Source organism: Bos indicus, chromosome 22, assembly GCF_029378745.1.
Source record: "Bos indicus isolate NIAB-ARS_2022 breed Sahiwal x Tharparkar chromosome 22, NIAB-ARS_B.indTharparkar_mat_pri_1.0, whole genome shotgun sequence".
NCBI classification, from domain to species: domain Eukaryota; kingdom Metazoa; phylum Chordata; class Mammalia; order Artiodactyla; family Bovidae; genus Bos; species Bos indicus.
This window is the reverse complement of record NC_091781.1, coordinates 11,067,877-11,085,944: the sequence shown is the minus strand read 5'-3', so window position 1 is coordinate 11,085,944 and position 18,068 is coordinate 11,067,877. Positions and strand designations below refer to the sequence as shown.

Genomic DNA, 18,068 nt, shown 5'->3' with positions numbered 1-18,068 from the left:
TTGCACTCTCTCACTCTGGGCAAGCTGTTGCACTGTATCACTCCCTTCCTCCAAAACTATCATTTTCTCCCCACTGCCGGAGGAAAGCAGTTGAGACTTCCCAGGCCCTGTGTGGCCCAGCCCAATCTCCTCTTTCAACGCCACCTTCCTTTTACTGCCCATGTATATTCTCCGCCCTTCCTCTAAGACGGTCAGGAATCTCCACCACAGTCCAGTGCCCACCCGCCACATGGGTGTGACAGAGCAGGCTGTGCCATGCACATCCTCACTTGGGCTTCTTCAGCCTGAAAACAGAGTCCTCTGTTCAAATGCCTCCACCCCAGTGAAGCCCTTCTGGATTCTATGGGAACAAAGAATGGGAACAAAGTCTACCTCCTCTGTGCTTTGCATGTATCTCTGTTAGATCACAACCATGAACGACATGACTGTGAAAATAGTGTGAATAAAAAATAATCGTGTCTTGCATAATTTCAAAGCTTGCAAGCCCAGCCAATTGTAATTAGAAATGCTATACTACTCCTGTGGCAGTAATACCCTGACGAACTGCACTGGAAAGTTGTGTAGGATTTGGGTGATTGCTGGGGTATATTTTAACATCCACTTTGGTTCTCATTTCCATCTGCTTTGCATAGCCTATTACAATATATAGAATATAATTAGCGTTTGTCCCACTAGTGCTGAACTAAAGGCCAGAAAGTCATCACCTCTGGAGTGAATGCTGGGTATGACAATACACGGTAAGGAGGGTCAAACAAACACTGTGATGTGCTGTGCTCTCATTTTTAGATGAAAGAACATTCTCTAAAATATTAAAGAAAATGCCCCCCCCCACATCCCAAAATTGGGAAAGTGGCATTAAAAGCAAAAATATGCTAGTGTGGTGGGAGATTGAGGGGCTCTGAAAATGTATGCTTCACAGTTGTTCCAAAGGGAAAATTAACCTTAATTCTGTGAGTTTTAAATAACATTGAGACTAGCAAGACCTCCAGCGAAAAAACAAAGCCCTACCAGTGCCTTTGCTGTCTGCTGTTGCCTTATACAGTATTTGTTGGGGCCTGACCTAAGCTTCCCAAACGCACAGAGACTTCAGGCTTTGGGGGCAAAGCCATTAATAGAAAGAGGCAAGATAGAACTGCGGGTGACGTTGAAAGATTCAGCACTTGGGAAGAATATTAGTCTAATCTTTGGGTAATTGATGTTTTAGTGAAAATTCAAGAACCACTCATGCTGGGGTGAGTATGACAGCATGTTAAAGTTCAAGTTTTGGCTGAGGTACAATAGATGCCAAAATTCAGAGGAAAGCACTAACTCAAGATTTACTACGTCTGGTGGCAAAAATCCAAGCTGTAACATCACGGATGTAACGGAGTTGGGAGAGGAGGATTCTTAGAGACAGATTTTGGAGAAAACGGTCCATAGTCAGGAGGGTGACTGCCTTTTAAGTCAAGTTTTAGGGACCCTCTTCAGGACAGTCAGACGCAGGCCCCAGAAACATAAGGGGAAGGGGCTGCTGGCTCTCCTCTCCTGACCCCACAAGATCGCCTGCCTTTCCAGGGACTGTCAGGGGTGAGACTCCTGAGTGGGATCTGAATGTGAGAGTCAGTGTGAGGTCACCTTTGGTCCTGGCCCTGGGTACAGTCTTGGCAGCAGGAGCTGAAGGCATCTCCAGCTGCTAGAGGCTGAGGTTGGAGGATGTAATGAGGGGGGAAGCACAGGTGAGCATCCCCAGTTGGGGGGTGGACAAGGGGAGGGTCTCCAAAGGAGAAGAGTCAACTCAAGACACCCAGACTGACTGCTCACAGCACTGCCTGTTTAGTAAAACCTTTCTTGTTTCCCTTTGACCTCTCACAACCCCGGCTGTGAGCCTGGAGGGCTCTCAGGAAAAGCAGGAGGGCCAGCAGAAGCACCACTGGAGGAAAGCTAGACAACCCACAGAAAGGCTACCCTCCTCCAGCCTTGCCTTGGGGAGGGGAGGAAGCCTTAAGTTGCAATCAAGTTTTGATTACTTCATGGGACAAGACACTTTGATTATGGATTAATGAATTATTTTGAGGCTTGAAGTGACTATAGGACTATTAACCAAGAGTGAGCTGTGAACCCATGGGACTGTCCTAGACTGTCTCCGAGAACCAGAAATGAACAACCCTTGCCAAGTGGGCTTAAAGAGAGTAGGGATGAAAATGAAGTTGCTTTACGCTTGCCAACGAGTGCACCGTACTCGATGGATGAATCATAATGCTGCCGTCTCCCTCTGAAATTTATGTTCATTTGTTCATGATCCAACCCCTGCAGCCAGCACACTGCTCCCCAAGAGCAGGGATTTTTACCAACTTTGGTCCCTGCTGTATCTCCCCTTGTCTGACACAGTGGCTAGTTGGAGTAAGTACTCGAAGGTTTTGTAGAATGAGGGGTGTTGCCTGCCCTGGGCTGTTCTGCATCTGCTTCCATCTCTGGACCAACCCCTTCTTGACGTGGTTTGAGATGGAAGACTCTCTCTCACTCATCCCTACTCCCTTTTCAGCTCCCACTTGGTGCTTTAAACTTGATGGACACGCACAGGGTTGAGAGGAGTGGTCCAGAGCTGCACTCCTTGCTTAATAACCAGGCACGGCGTATGGGGGTCAGATGCCCAGCTGAGCTGGTGCCTGTTATCCTGCATGACGGGGCTCGTGTACAGAGTCTGGGAGATGACCTTCTCTCTTAAGTCAGAATGTGGGACCAGGAGCTCCTTCTCGGTGCTCGAGGGTGCTGTCCTCCTTGGAGGAAGGCCCGGGTTGCGCACCTTCATTTCAGAGATGACCGTGTGGTTGGGGGAGGAGCCTGAGTTTCACAAAGCTCAGTCCATTGCCTTGCTCTGCACCCCAGATCCTGTGGGCCTCCAGGCCCGGCTGCATGCTAACCTGTGGCTGCGTGACTGCCTTGGCCTGGTTGACTTGTAGCCACTGGTTTTGTGGTCTGCTCACCAGTGTCTGGCCTTCCATTTTCCCAGCCTCCCTTAGTCATGAGATTCCTGATCTTGTTATCTCACCACCTTTCTTTTCTGTGCATTTTGCCTGATCTTGCCCTTCTGAGTGTTTGGTTCAGATCTCCAGACCACCTCTGGGTTGGACCTAGGCCTCTTGGCATGACATTTTGGCTTGAAGATTAAGGCAACTAGAGAAAAAACATGATAATTGAATGCCTGATCCTTATTCAGACTCTGGACCAGTATAATAATGGCTACACAGTCATTCTTGGGATAATTAGAAAGTGGGCTAGAGATTAGATAACAGCCTTGCGTCAGAGTTACAGCTCCTGAATTTAATAACTCTACCAGGGTTATTTAAGAGAATGGCCTCATTCTTAGGAAGTACACGTGAAAGTACTCATGGGTAAAGAGGCATGATGTCTGCAACTTACTTTCAGATGATTAAGGGGAAAAAAACCATACACAGAAAGAGAATAACAAAATAAAAGAGGCAGAGTGTCCAGCCTGAGTGAATCTGTAGAAAGGGTGTATGGGAATTCCTTGTACTATCCTTCACAACATTTATGTTAAGTTTAAAATCATTTCTAAATTAAAATTCAAGTAAAAAGGTTGCCTATCCAATCTATACAATCAAAGCTTGTGTCTCCCTATTCATCCACCTAAATACTTCTCCTTCCATCCCAGTCAAGCCCTACTCAGACGGTAGGTGCTTCGAGGCAAGTGTGGACTCTGGCTTGTGTGGGCAGTTTATTAGCCTAAAGCCCCTCCCAGGCACCCCTGGCCACACTGGGTGTGTGTGAGAGAGGCAGGAGCGCAGCCCCGAGGGAAGACATCACTACTGCACAGTCCCCTTCTCTATCTGTCCACTTGGTTCCTAGGACAAGCTCTCTCTTGAGGACCATCTTTTGGGGACTCCACCAACAGGCTTGGCCGGGACCTCAGGCTGCAGGTGCCCTGTCCCTGCATCAAGGGATGCTAGAGCACAATGACCACATACCACGAGAAGTGACTGACCACAGCGCACCCACAGAGGACATCCGTGAATGGTTCCAAACACATGAGTTTGGGCTGGAATCCTGACCTCTCCGGGCCAGTCTCTCCTCAGTTGTAAAATTGTTACCTCTGACTGGACGATCCCCAGTTTTTCCCAGCTCCGTCTGACCTGGTGTCTGCACAAGCAGAAGGAGACAAGCACCATCCCTAAGAGACCCAATTCCATGCAGTCATTTGGGGCTTTATCACTGAGCTGTTCCTTCCTCCTCAGAGTCTGTTCAGGCAAAATCATCAAAGCATGACCAGGGCATGACCTTGCTTGGTCCCATAAATCTCTCATCTTAGAAAAAAATTTTAAATCCCTCTTACCTCTGAGCTGTAACGATGAAGCTAAGAACTTCCTCTTCCCCAGACAGGTGGCTTGTATCAAAGATCACGCTGAATTCATACTGTGGGAAAAGAAAGGGACATTTGGCGCTAGCCAGCATTCCAAACTTAAATGCTACAGTCTTCTGCAGTTTATGACCTCTGGATGCTCATTTGCACGATAAGCTTTATGGTTTATGCATCTCTTTCTGATGGTTGGGCCAGAGATACAACTTTAGCAATAAAAACCAGCCCAGAGCCCACTCTGGCGAGAGGCATGTTGTCTTTTTTAGCAACTGAGGTTCTCGTTAGGAAGCAATATGCTTGAACTCTTAAACCAGGACTTCCTAAATTTCACTCACACACCATCATCCCAATTTTTGCCACATCTGCTTATCATATCACCTGTGATAAGTACTTTGTATTTTTACTGCCTCACTCTTTCTATTTAAAGACTATTTTAAAGAGAAGAATGTATATCACTATCACAGATGGGAATCCAGGATCACTTGCCATAAAGAGGAGGTCATCATAAAAAGAAATAATGAAAACAAAGTGATGTTGAATTCTGTTGCCTGCTGAAGGCTCTGAGCCTCAGGTCTGCTCTGGTTTGATAAAAGGGAGATAAACAAGTGATAGAGACATTGCAGCGCTACTGGAGACTTCCACCTGCAAAAGGTTAGGATAGAAAGAGCATTGAACAGGTAGTAGCTTTCTCACTGTCAGTCAATGCTGTTTAGCGCTGTGTCCACACATCACCTAAAAGCATCTCAGGTGCTGCCAGTAGTGACCATCCTCTGATTTGGGGAGCACCTTCTCAAGCAAATGGTTTTCACTGTATTCACATCAGGCAGGTGTGGGAATAGGGGAGGACTGCTTGGGTGGGGCTTATAGAGCCAGGCTCCACCACAAACTGACTGTGTGACCTTGGCCAGATACTTGATCTCTGCATTTCAATAAAAAAGAAGAGGGTGGACAAAATGATCCTTAAATTCCATCAAGTTTTGGGAGTCTCAGTTCAGTTCAGTCACTCAGTCGTGTCCGACTCTTTGCAACCCCATGAATCGCACATAGCACGCCAGGCCTCCCTGTCCATCACCAACTCCTGGAGTTCACTCAAACTCACGTCCATCGAGTCAGTGATGCCATCCAGCCATCTCATCCTCTGTTGTTCCCTTCTCCTCCTGCCCCCAATCCCTCCCAGCATCAGGGTCTTTTCCAATGAGTCAACTCTTCGCATGAGGTGGCCAAAGTATTGGAGTTTCAGCTTCAGCATGACTTATTTAATATATAAATATTTGGGTTCCTTTATGAAGAATTCTAGGCAATGGTCTAAATCTGCAATGCTAGATTCTACTGAACTGACCGCTACCTGAAAGTAATGAATGTTGGACCACAACCAGAGTGGACACTGGACATCCCTTTCTAGACTTTCTGTTGTGGTGAGACCTGTCAGCTTACAGTGAGGGTGGGGAGTGGAGACAGAACAGGAAACAGAGCTGGAAAACACAAATGATGGGAAAGTCAGGGGTCTTGTCTCAGCAAAGAGTTTGACCCAGCAGGAGATCTGAATTAAACGCTCTAACGATCAAAGTAAGGTGAAAAGCAAAAGATGTGGGCATGAGGCCAACGAGAGCCAGCAGCCTGAGAGAGCAGAAAGTCAGGAACCAGGCAGGCTGGTCGTGACAGACTGAAATATATGGCCAGCAAAGTAAGCAGATAATGTGGTCATGAGGCTTAGCAGATGGTCGGAAGTCAGACAACTCACAGGTCTAAGGGAAAGGGAAGGACAAGCCAAGCTGTGGATAGAGGGAGCCCCATCCCTGCGGGGTTGCTTCTTGGGCTTTCTCCAAGGACTCACCCCCAGACCTCCTGCCTCCAGGTTCAGCCTTGCTACAGGTGTTCACTTCTATATGTGGGAGGAAGGTAGTGACATTACCAAGTTGGAAAAAAAAGTCCAACATTCAACATCCATTCTTCTGTTGGCTCAATGACTATTTTGAGAGCTATTGAATTCTAATGAAATTTAGGCCCCAGAAGTCAGGGGCCTTTTCTTGTATTCATTTATTCACCTTTTTTTTTTTTCATGGGAAGTGATCGATCCTGGATCCATCTATGAAATTGTTATTGCTTAGTGGCTAAGTTGTGTTCAACTCTTTTGAGACCCCACAGACTGTAGCCCACCAGGCTCTTTTGTCCATGGAATTCTCTAGGACAGAATACTAGAGTGGTTTGCCATTTCCTTCTCCAGGGGATCTTCCCAACCCAGGGATCAAATCCACACATCCTGTGTCTCCTGCATTGGCAGGCAGATTCTGTACCACTGAGCCACCAGGGAAGCATCTGCGATATCCTTTCAAAGTATCTTTAAAACTAGCAAGATGCACCCTAGGTTTGGGATGGAGGCTGAATTTTACAACAAGATGGCTACTTTTAAAGTGTTTCAATTAAGTCTGTTTCCTGTTGCTCAAAAGATTTCAATTACATTTTTGTGTGTCGGGGGGCATATATTTTACTATAGACAATGATGCCTAGGGCTCAGGGTCCTTCTCCTACATCTTAACCCTACCCGGGATCTCATGGGACTTGACCCGAATTCTGCCAGGTGTTTCTAAGCCACCTCTTGAGGTTTCCCTTCTCCTGGGATGAATGTGAACAGAATGAGGATCAGAGCCAGAAAAGGGCTGAGGAATCACAGAGCTAACAACCACTGTAGATTGGAGTGGGTACATTCAACGAGACTGAGGGGTTCAAGAGATTTGCTAAGAAATGAGCAAACCTTCCTACAAGAATGTTCTAACAACTGGTTTGTAAAACAGCTAGTATACATTAGGAACGAAAAGCCTTAGATATTAAAATGACCCAATTTCATGATATAGGCAGGAGAAAAGGATTAAATTTTCTTTTTTAAGTGGAGGAAAAAGGTGGACAAAGGAACACAAAATTTCCTTCAAATCATAGCAGGGAAAACAGCCTCCATTTTAAAAGGCAGATCTGCCTGGTCTTTTAGGGTCTAGTTTTGCCTCCAAAAATCACATCTTCTACATGTTTGCACCTTTTTAAAATGATGCCACATACTAGAATGCTCCATGAATCTCCAAATCAGCTAAACCATATTATTGTTTGAGCTTAGAAAATTTAGCTCCTTATAAATGCCAAAATGACTGTAATTTCTTGAATTCTTCTGAATAAACGATTGTGTATGTTTTAAGAATTTTAAGAGGTCTCTTCAAAAAAATTTGTGAGTGCCCAGAGGAGTGGCAGCCCGGACTATAGATCACTAGCCAGGACCACATCTTCTCCTAAGTGGTCTCAGGAACTCAAAGTGGCATGCGATGTCCCAGAAAAAATATGTCAGGCCAACCAGATGGTGCTCGACAACATACAAAGGCCATTGTGTGTGTCTCACATTTGAGGTATGTCATGTGGACCAAGGGGAAAGACCACATGTCCACGGCTAACCTGGAGTAGACTTAGCGATGGTCATTGATGTGGCTGGCTGTGCCCAGGCAGGACTTGGCTGGCCACTCCGGTTGCTGTGGGAGGCAGGGGTCGTGGAGGAAACCTCAGGGAGGCAGTTGGCAGAGTCAGTGGCTGATGGGATGGGCTGGAGACTGCTGCCAAGGAAGTGTCCGGTCCCTGTCCCTTACCTTTGACTTTGACCTCATGAAAGGAAATCCCACACTGCATTTGAGGAAGTCCAATTCTAGCAGTTCACAGGAAATGCCCATTTCCTCCTGAAAGACAAAAAGCATCAACAGATGGGCTGGATGCATCAAGACAGGTGTGTGGAAGGAGCCCCAGGGAGGCAAATCCAGACTTTAGCAGACATGGTTCTTCTTTTGGAAAGTTCTCAGACAACGGTCACTGTTGGTTGGCTGCACTGGAATGAGGAACCCCTGCCAGGCCAAGTCCCTGGTCCTCCTCTGACTGCACACCTCCCCACTCCTTTGCCAGAGGTTCCCTGGGAAGACAAGCACAGAGGACAAAACCACTCTTCATTCTTAACCAACCCTTTGGTTCTGAACCCTGATGTTCTCCCAGTGAAATGGGCCAGGCCATTTGTGAGCTGGATGTCTCCTTGCTGCTGCTGCTGCTGCTGCTGCTGCTAAGCCGCTTCAGTCATGTCCGACTCTGTGCGACCCCAGAGACAGCAGCCCACCAGGCTTCCCCGTCCCTGGGATTCTCCAGGCAAGAACACTGGAGTGGGTTGCCATTTCCTTCTCCAATGCATGAAAGTGAAAAGTGAAAGTGAAGTCGCTCAGTCGTGTCCGACTCTAGCAACCCCATGGACTGCAGCCCACCAGGCTCCTTCATCCACGGGATTTTCCAGGCAAAAGTACTGGAGTGGGGTGCCATTGCCTTCTCTGGGATGTCTCCTTAGGTTTGGATTAAAAGGCATCCAAGTCACCTTCCTGACCCCTTTCTCCTATACCCACACCCTAATCCTGCCTCTCAAGATCTTAGCTGAGGAAAGACAAATGCTAAGAAAATCACACCAGGGAAAACACAGGGATTCTTTTCACAGTCTGAATCAGTGAGGGCTGAGCTGCCTCCCCAGCAAGCCTTGCCAGAGTTGGGGCTGGGAGGGAGTTCAAGGGCAAGGAGGGAGTTCGAAGAGTAGCCAGCCTGGGCTGGACTCTACAGACTGAGGCACGAGGAAACCAGGAGAGGCGCTGTGGAGAGCTGCCATCTTTCCATCTGGACACATGGTTTACAACCAAGGTCAAAGGAAAGCAGGAGGCTCTTCATAACCCATAGAGCTTCTCTGAGTCACTGAGGCCTAATCAAGACTTCTGAGGGGACACAGAATGTTTGCAGATTTTGGAAAAGGAGAAGGCACAGGATAAAACTAGCACTGGCTGAATGTCTAGAAACTGGGGCACTGGAGTTCAATGAGGCTATGTGACTTCCCCAAGGTCATTTAGGCTGACTCTAAAACCTGTCTCCTTCCCCTTTGAAAGCCCTGAGTTTCTAGAAGGAATGAGCACAGCCAACACCACAATGGCACCAAAAGGAACCAACTTGTGTGGACTCTTGCTCTGAAATGCCACCCATGCTTCCTCCTCCCATTGCCAAGAACAGCACCTTTCAGCTCAGACCAAGATTCCCAGGCAGATGGGTGAAATAAAAATTTTCACTGTATGTCCAGTGAGGAAAAAAAAATGTGAGCACTTACCATAAAATACCTACTTAGTTACAGGTTACACAGCATATGATTATACTAATGTATTACGAAGATTATCAAACAAAAAAGTGGAAATGAAAAAAAAATAACTCATCTGTGAGGTTAGAAGTCAAGATAGCAATTGGGAGGCAGTAAGTGGAAGGTAATAAGTGCTCCCCTTGTAGCTCAGTCAGTAAAGAATCTGCCTGCAGTGCAGGAGACCCGGGTTCGATCCCTGGGTTGGGAAGATCCCCTGAGGAAGGAAATGGCAACCCACTCCAGTATCCTTGCCTGGAAAATCTCATGGACAGAGGAGCCTGGTGGGCTGCAATCCATGGGGTCGCAAAGAGTTGGGCATGACTGAGTGACTAACACTAAGTGGAAGGGAGTTCTTGAGGTGCTGGGGTTTGTTCATTATGAAAAGTCGCTTAATGATTTATGTACTTTTGTCCATTTTCTAAATATCAATAAAACTTTTATTTATAAAATAGCAACAAAACAACCCAAAATAAAAGGAAGCAAAAGATGGGAGATATATAAATGCAAAAGGAAACTACAGCTTATCTTTCAGTATCCGGTGGTCTAGATATCCAATGGGGATAACTGACCTCAGTGACTTTAAAGTTTTCTGATGGTTCTCCGTGTCCTTAGTCAGCATCTCTCATGCAGTGGGCTTGGGCCCTCCTGCGTTAGAACTGGTTTGGGAGCATTCTTTAAACATACAGATTTGTGGGCCACACCCAGTGGTCTGAGTAGATAACTGAGTAGACTCTGAGATTGTGGGGCCTGAGATAAGCACTTTCAATACAGGTTAGGTGATACAGTAAGCGTTCTGCTCCACAATGATTTGGCAGCCATTGCTATGAGTTCCCCGTTCTCTGGTCCATTCTACAGGCTGCTTAAGGAATCTTCTTAAAATGCCTTTCTCTATTGTGAACAGAATAAAGCTCAAAATCTGAACTCTGGCCTCCATTTGGCCCCTACCTTTCTGAGTACATACATCACTGTTCTACAAATACCCTTTTCTTGGTATCATTTTCACACCTTTTGTCTCAGGTGTTTCCACTATCAGGAACACCTTTCCTCAGCTATTCCTCCATGGTTTTCTTCTCCCATCTTGCCCCAACACTAATGGGTGATAAGTTGGCATATATAATATGGACATGGAACAGGATTTGGAATGGACCCCAAGCATGGACTCCCATGATCAGCACTGAAGATACAGGTCTGAATTACTCTGGAACAGACGAGCCCTACATTTACTTGGCTTTGATCTAAGACTGCTTCTGATTACCTGAGAGTTGCTGAACTACCTTATTTTTGTTAATTCCAAAGATGCAAGAAAATAACATTAGTCCAGGATTTACTGCCTTATTCCAAGTCTCTCTTCCACCTACTCAGTCTAACAGAAATGAAAATTCCAGTTGGATACTGAGGTGGAGAATAAGCAAAAAGAGCGAAAACCAAAGACTTCTGTAGGAAGGAGAGTGCTCAGCATATAGTCATGACTCAAACACTCTTGGATGGTGTCACAGGGAGGAATGTCATGGATCACCCTTCTGTGCCTGCCAGCACCAGCCCAGCCCTCCCGTGGCTATGTAAGTCCTCCTGACTGAAAGGTTTTAATTCTGTTCTCCACTCTCCACTGCAGCAATTAGGGAAAGAGCCTCCTCTTCCCCCTCCCACCCTCAGAGCATGGGCTTCTACATGTAGATGGTGCAGGTACTGCACCCAGAACCCCTTTACTGGATGGCTTCCAGTCCCTGGTTGAATGGGAACTGCTTTGTCTGAGAGGTTATAACATCCTTCCTCTGCAGCCTATGATTGACAGGGGTGCAGAAGGCCACCCCTTTGCCTCAAGGTGAGACCAGCTGTGCTGTGAGATTCATATTCCAGAGCCCTGCGGGAACAGGCTGAGAGCACATCCCTGTTTGCCCGTGTCCTCTGCCCTAGGCTGCTCCCTTATTCCTCTTCTCCCAAGAGCATTTCTGTACTAAATCACTTGCACAGGAATCCCCATCTCAGGTTCTGCTTCAGCGAACCGGACCTCAAACAATACTCTTTACAGATGAGGCTGCTGGTACCAAGAGCTTCTGGAAAGTGCTAGGCATCTGTTCCCAGGTGGGGAGAGGCAACAGAAGGGGAACCCCCACATGCTAATGAATGTTGTTCAAATTCATACCAATCAAAGGAAGACTTTCCAACTGCAGGTTATATAGCTGCCCCGATTAGGGAAGCATTTCACTTTAAAGCCCATCAGCACCTCCTTTGCTCTGGTTTTATCCAGAGCAGGCTGGGCCATGAACTTAAAAAACAGGGTCATTATGGAGCCAGGTACCAGACCCGCCCCCCCACCCCCAGTCCCTTCCCTGTAGTCAGGCAGGTACCCTGCAGGCACAAGAAGTCTCAGGGAAATTTAAAAAATGTATTTGGGATGATATGGCTAAATTAAGCCTGGTTTCAGACAGCATCAAGAATAGTGATCTAGTTGGGGAGAGAATGCTTATTACCTCTGCCCAGGAGGTACATGATGAGATTCTAGGGACCACACTTCTCCTTGGCTCTGACTCTTTTCATGCCCCAACCATTGCTCACATTTGAGAACTTCACCTTCAGCACTATTGCAAGACTTATGATGAAGAGCTCTCAGCTAATGAGGAATGTGGACCAGGGAACTGTCTACCCTTTGTCCCTGATTGCCAGACAGTGTAGAATCTGATTACTCAATTCAAATGCACTGAAATCTACTGAACCCTTGTTGCAAAGCTGCAGGCTTTCATGAAATCAACTAAAGTGATGCACAGAAACTGCTCAAACCACTTAAAAGTCTCTGATCTATCTGGATCTGATGTAGTTACTTAACAGTTAAAGAAGTAAAAATTATCCTTGGATGATAACACTTTAAGATATTTCAGAAGATAAGGATTTAAAATGAAAAGATCAAGAGAAGCCTTTGGGGAAAATATACTATCATAAAAACAACCTTTTTGTGATTGTCCTCAAAAAAACAAAAAACAAAAAACTGGCAAAATAGGAAGTAAAGAATGTTACCTTATGATATAACAGGAATAGTTATATCCAAAAGCTCCCTATCTAGGGACTCCCCTGGTGGTCCAGTGGCTAAAAGACCCCACGCTCCCAATGCAGGGGCCTGGGTTCAACCCCTGGTCAGAGAACTAGATCCCACATGCCGCAACTAAGACGTGGCACAGCCAAATAAATAAATATTTTAAAACAAAAAACAAAAGCTGCCTACCCAGCACTCGGTTACTTCTTCTGTTTCAGAAATTAATGCATTTCTATTTTAAAGATGCTAATAAAGCAAATAAGCCTTTGCCTTGGGTCTAAGAAATCTTTGACCATTGTAATTAACCCTGTTACAAGAGCTGTTAAGTGTAGAATAACATAAACTTATTTTCACAATCTTCAGTTTTATCTTTCAAGGAAAATCTCAATCAAAACTTAAAAATTTTTACTATCAAGTTTTGGACCCTATTTTAAGAAGATTCACAAAACTAGTCTTTTTCCTAGTCCCCACTTTTCGTTGGCTTGCAGGGACACCCAATCCCATAAAATGCTATCAAGGTTTCTCCCTGGAGATCGATTCAGTTTACATTTTTCTTTTTCTTTTTTAATAAGACCCATTACTCTCAGGGTCAGAGAAACATCAATTAGTATTTTTTTAGAACACGAGATAAACGCACACTCAGTTTGTGAACGTTTGTTTCTGTGTTCTCAGGACTGGGCACTCCGTAGTTTCTGAGTTTGCACTTAATACGTGAACAGGCCTTGGCTCCTCAGGGATTCAGATGAAGGGGCTGCAAGAGGTAGCTTATTTGCTGGTCTGCCTGGCATGGGAGATGCTTGTCTTGGCAAAAACCCTCTCTTTTCCAGACATACCTCGGCCGCCCTGGCCCCCGGGAGCTTGGCCAGTGGAGCCAGGCTCCAGCCCTGCTTGTAATGTGCGGGGTGGTTGGCAGGAAGAATCAGATCATGAAGTTAGTGAGCCTCCTTGGCCTTCAGGCTCCTTTTTCCCAATCACACAGGATTTGACTTTATTCTGGAGCCTCAGTTTTCTCTGACCACCAACACAGTGCCCTGTGCGAGTAGTAAATCCGCAAATCTGGTCAGGGCTTATGCTGGGCGCCAGGGCGGGTGTGAAGTTTAACTTCCCATTTGCCACTTTCTTGTGGGATTGTCAAACTGAGATGACCCTTCCTGTTCTATGACTGAAGTTTGGTGTTCTTCTGAGACCTCTTTCCCGTCTTCCAGACACATGAGGTGTGACCCCATGTGAGCTGGTAAGCTCTGTGTTAACTCAGTTAACAGAGAATTCAGGTGAATTTTGAAAGCACTTGATCCCAAATTCTCTGAGAATTCAAAGGTGAGAAGGGGTTCTCAATAACCTGGCCCAGTGAGTTAATAGAAAGAGTTTATTCCCAGGAAATACTCTATTGGCTCAACTCAGGGATGAGTCAGCCTGAGCCTCACCAGAAAAAACAGTGCTATTCCCAGAGGGAAATCCTCTGGGACAGGGCCCATGGAATTCCTCCCATACAGCACCTGGACTTGCAGCATAGAAAATGCACAGGCTTTGGCATCAGTGTCCCAATTTTGATGACTGGCTCAGATACGTAACAGCTGTGTGTTGTCAGGCAAATGAGCTAGCCTTTCTACAAGCTTCTACTTTCTCACCTGTGAAGTGAAGCCTTAGCACAGGCCTTATAGGACTGGGGGCTCAGATGGTAAAGCGTCTGCCTGCAATGCAGGAGACCCGGAACCCACTCCAGTTTTCTTGCCTGGGAAATCCCATGGACGGAGGAGCCCGGTGGGCTTCCTCCTGGAGTCCATGGGGTTGCAGAGAGTTGGACACGACCGAGCGACTTCACTGTGGCCTAGGCTATGGGACTGGTGCTGGCCTGCCAGTGCTATGGTCGTGAAGACGGAGTTCACAGACGGCCCACCTCAGAACTAGCTTGTTACATGCCAGGCAGCTCCTCTTATGCCCATGTTACAAGGAGGAAACTGGAACACAGAGAAGTTACAGCGCGTGCCCAGGCTTTCCTAGCTGCCAATGTAAGAATGGGCCAGAGGGGACCCTAGGTGGGGGATACCAAGCAAGGCACAGACAAGGGCCCTCTCCTCCTTCCCCTGAAGAACCCGCAGAAACTAAGCCTGAGCAGGTGGGGAGTACAAACGCAATAAGCCAAGCGTGGCCTTTAAGGAACCTGAAGCACACAGGATGCCAGGACATATGCCAGTCATGGCTGATGGCCTGGCAAGGCTGGGGCAGTGGTTACAGGCCTCCTGCCGGATGGGGTTTGGCAACTAACAGCCTGAGAGAACAGAGGTGATTACCCACACACGTGGGGGTTTTGGAGGAACGGGCCAAGGCAACTACTACAAAGCAAGTCCGTTTTAAAAATTTGTCTAAACCCCTGTTTGGAAGCGACGGCCCAGACTATCCTGGGTTTGTTCTTTCCAAGCTTAAAAAAATTGAAGCAAGCAGGAGCTAAAGTCAAAACAAATGTTTGAGACAGATGAACCACATAACTGTTAAAGCCAAATGCCCCTGGGAAGCTAAGGAGTATTGAATTTGGAGCGCACACTTTGAATAAACCCCGTCCCCATCACAGGCGGTGGGAAGTCAGCTGTCCCAGGAGGAGCAATTTTCTGATCAAAGTGGAGACAGAGGAGGCTCCTCCCAAACAGTCCTCTTGGCCCTTAGGATGCTTTAAAACAAGTAAAAATATTCTTGCATTAAAAAAAGAATACAAATTAGAAATGACTTGAATAAGCTGTCTTATTCCTGTAACATGCCCCTCCTGTGCATTACACTAACTCTGAAGAGCAAATCTTTTTATTTTCCAAGATAACGACAAACCAGAACACCTTCCCAAATGCTGATGCCTTCCCCTTTTGGGGATGATGGGAAAACAAACAAGAATCTAAACAAACAAATAGATAAATCTAACAGCTCTAATTGAAAAGCCCAAAGTGAACAGACCAGAAATATGTGTCTTCTAAGGTTTAAGAAGTAATCAAAGTATTTGATTTTCATCCAGGAAGTTTTTCTTTCTGTTAAACAGAGACAAGTAACTTTTTCTTAAGAGTTTCAAAAATTTGTTTCTATTCCTAGATTTTTTAAAAAGGTATTTCCCAGAGCCTACAAATTCTTGATCAACATACTAAGAATTCAAAGTTCAATTCCATCTCATAAATCAAATTATTTTGATTTTCTATCAATCTTTTCCTTTGCCCCACAGGCTGGTTGAAAACTCTACAAGGTGGCAACCTCTCCTGAAATTATGGGGAAGGGTTTAACATCATGGCATAAAAACAATTTATGAGTGGTATTCGCGTGAAAAGGTTTTGTAGGAGTCAAATATATGGTGGGTACTTATTGAAAGCCCGGCCAGGAATCTTGGTATTAGGGACATACTTAGAGTGGAGAGTTCCATCCCACCTACCAGTGCGCCTACACTCCTGTGGGCTCAGAACTCATTTGAGAAGGACCTTGCTCCAAGGGCCTTGCTACTCAAAGTGTGGTCCTTGGACCAGCAGCATCAGCATTACGTGGGAGCTTGTTAGAAATGAAGTTTCGATGAACATTGGGGTACACGTGTCTCTTTCAGTTCTGGTTTCCTTGGTGTGTATGCCCAGTAGTGGGATTGCTGGGTCATATGGCAGTTCTATTTCCAGTTTTTTAAGGAATCTCCACACTGTTCTCCATAGTGGCTGTACTAGTTTGCATTCCCACCAACAGTGTAAGAGGGTTCCCTTTTCTCCACACCCTCTCCAGCATTTATTGCTTGTAGACTTTTGGATCGCAGCCATTCTGACTGGTGTGAAATGGTACCTCATTGTGGTTTTGATTTGCATCTCTCTGATAATGAGTGATGTTGAGCATCTTTTCTTGTGTTTGTTAGCCATCTGTATGTCTTCTTTGGAGAAATGTCTATTTAGTTCTTTGGCCCATTTTTTGATTGGGTCGTTTATTTTTCTGGAATTGAGCTGCAGGAGTTGCTTGTATATTTTTGAGATTAGTTGTTTGTCAGTTGCTTCATTTGCTATTATTTTCTCCCATTCTGAAGGCTGTCTTTTCACCTTGCTTATAGTTTCCTTTGTTGTGCAGAAGCTTTTAATTTTAATTAGATCCCATTTGTTTATTTTTGCTTTTATTTCCAATATTCTGGGAGGTGGGTCATGGAAGCAACCTAGATGTCCATCAGCAGATGAATGGATAAGAAAGCTGTGGTACATATACACAATGGAGTATTACTCAGCCATTAAAAAGAATTCATTTGAATCAGTTCTAATGAGGTGGATGAAACTGGAGCCTATTATACAGAGTGAAGTAAACCAGAAAGAAAAACACCAATACAGTATACTAATGCATATATATGGAATTTAGAAAGATGATAACGACAACCCTGTATGTGAGACAGCAAAAGAGACACAGATGTATAGAATAGCCTTTTGGACTCCGTGGGAGGGGGGATGATTTGGGAGAATGGCATTAAAACATGTATAATTTTCATATAAGAAGCGAATCACCAGTCCAGGTTCGGTGCAGGATACAGGAAGCTTGGGGCTGGTGCACTGGGATGACCCAGAGGGATGGTATGGGGAGCGAGGTGGGAGGGGAGTTCAGGATGGGGAACACGTGTACACCCATGGCGGATGCATGTTGATGTATGGCAAAACCAATACAATATTGTAAAGTAAAAAAAAAATAATAAAAAATTTTTAAAAATAAATAAAATGTTAATTATGTTAATAAGTAAAAAAAAAAAAAAGAAATGAAGTTTCTCAGGTCCCACCAGACCTGCTGAGTTAGAATCCATATTTTAAGCAGATCTCCAGGTAACCTCTGTGCATGTGACCATCTGAGAAGCTTTGCTCTACATCACGGACCCATCCACTCAGAGGACATAATGTCAGCCCATGTAGCCCGCCTTCCTGTGCTTTCTACCTGCCAGAGAAAGATGGACCCAGCTGCTGCCATTTGAGGGCTACTGTCTGAGCAAGGACACACTTTTCTGGAGCTGGAGACCCACCTATTGACATGTCCCTTGTCTGGGTCCCCCCAAAGCAGATTCTGGAGCAAGGGCTGGGGTTCAAGTAGGTTGTGAGGTGACCTCAAGTGCTCCCTGAAGGAGTGGGGACATGCACCCCTAATGGGTGAAAATGCTGGACATGTCTCTGCCAACACCTGCCTCTCCTTGGATGAGAGTCGTTCTAGGGATACTGAACTCCCCTTGGCCACAGAAGAGACGAGGCCTGAGCGGATCCTCCCCCAGTGCAGCAGCCCTGCAGCGTGTTGTGGGCACACGCAGTCCTGTTCCAGGGAGCAGCTGCTAACTAATCTCTCCCCTCTGGTTGGCACATGCACTTTGCTGCCTCTGGACACATCTTAGGACTCTCCTTCAAGGACTGGCCTCCTCTTTTAGGGTGATTCCGCCCTCCTTTCTGTTTCCTTGCTACCATGGCAGATCAGCTCCAATCTCTTCCTATCTAGGCCAGTGTAAAACAGCTTCTTTGTGGATGCCCTGTTCTCAGCTGTCCTGAGTC

The 18,068-nt window shown here is 45.9% G+C and overlaps 1 protein-coding gene across 2 annotated transcripts in view; it reads right to left on the bottom strand.

Moving 5' to 3' along the window:
- The window catches only part of ITGA9 (integrin subunit alpha 9), a 364,186-nt gene that overhangs the window by 82,129 nt on the left and 263,989 nt on the right, over window positions 1-18,068 (bottom strand). For both annotated transcript variants that reach the window (XM_019984744.2, XM_070777085.1), the window contains 2 exons: window positions 7,978-8,064; window positions 4,331-4,410 (listed from right to left, as the gene is read on the bottom strand). In XM_019984744.2, the coding sequence (XP_019840303.2) occupies window positions 4,331-4,410; window positions 7,978-8,064 (167 nt within the window). The remainder of the gene's footprint in view (window positions 1-4,330; window positions 4,411-7,977; window positions 8,065-18,068) is intronic.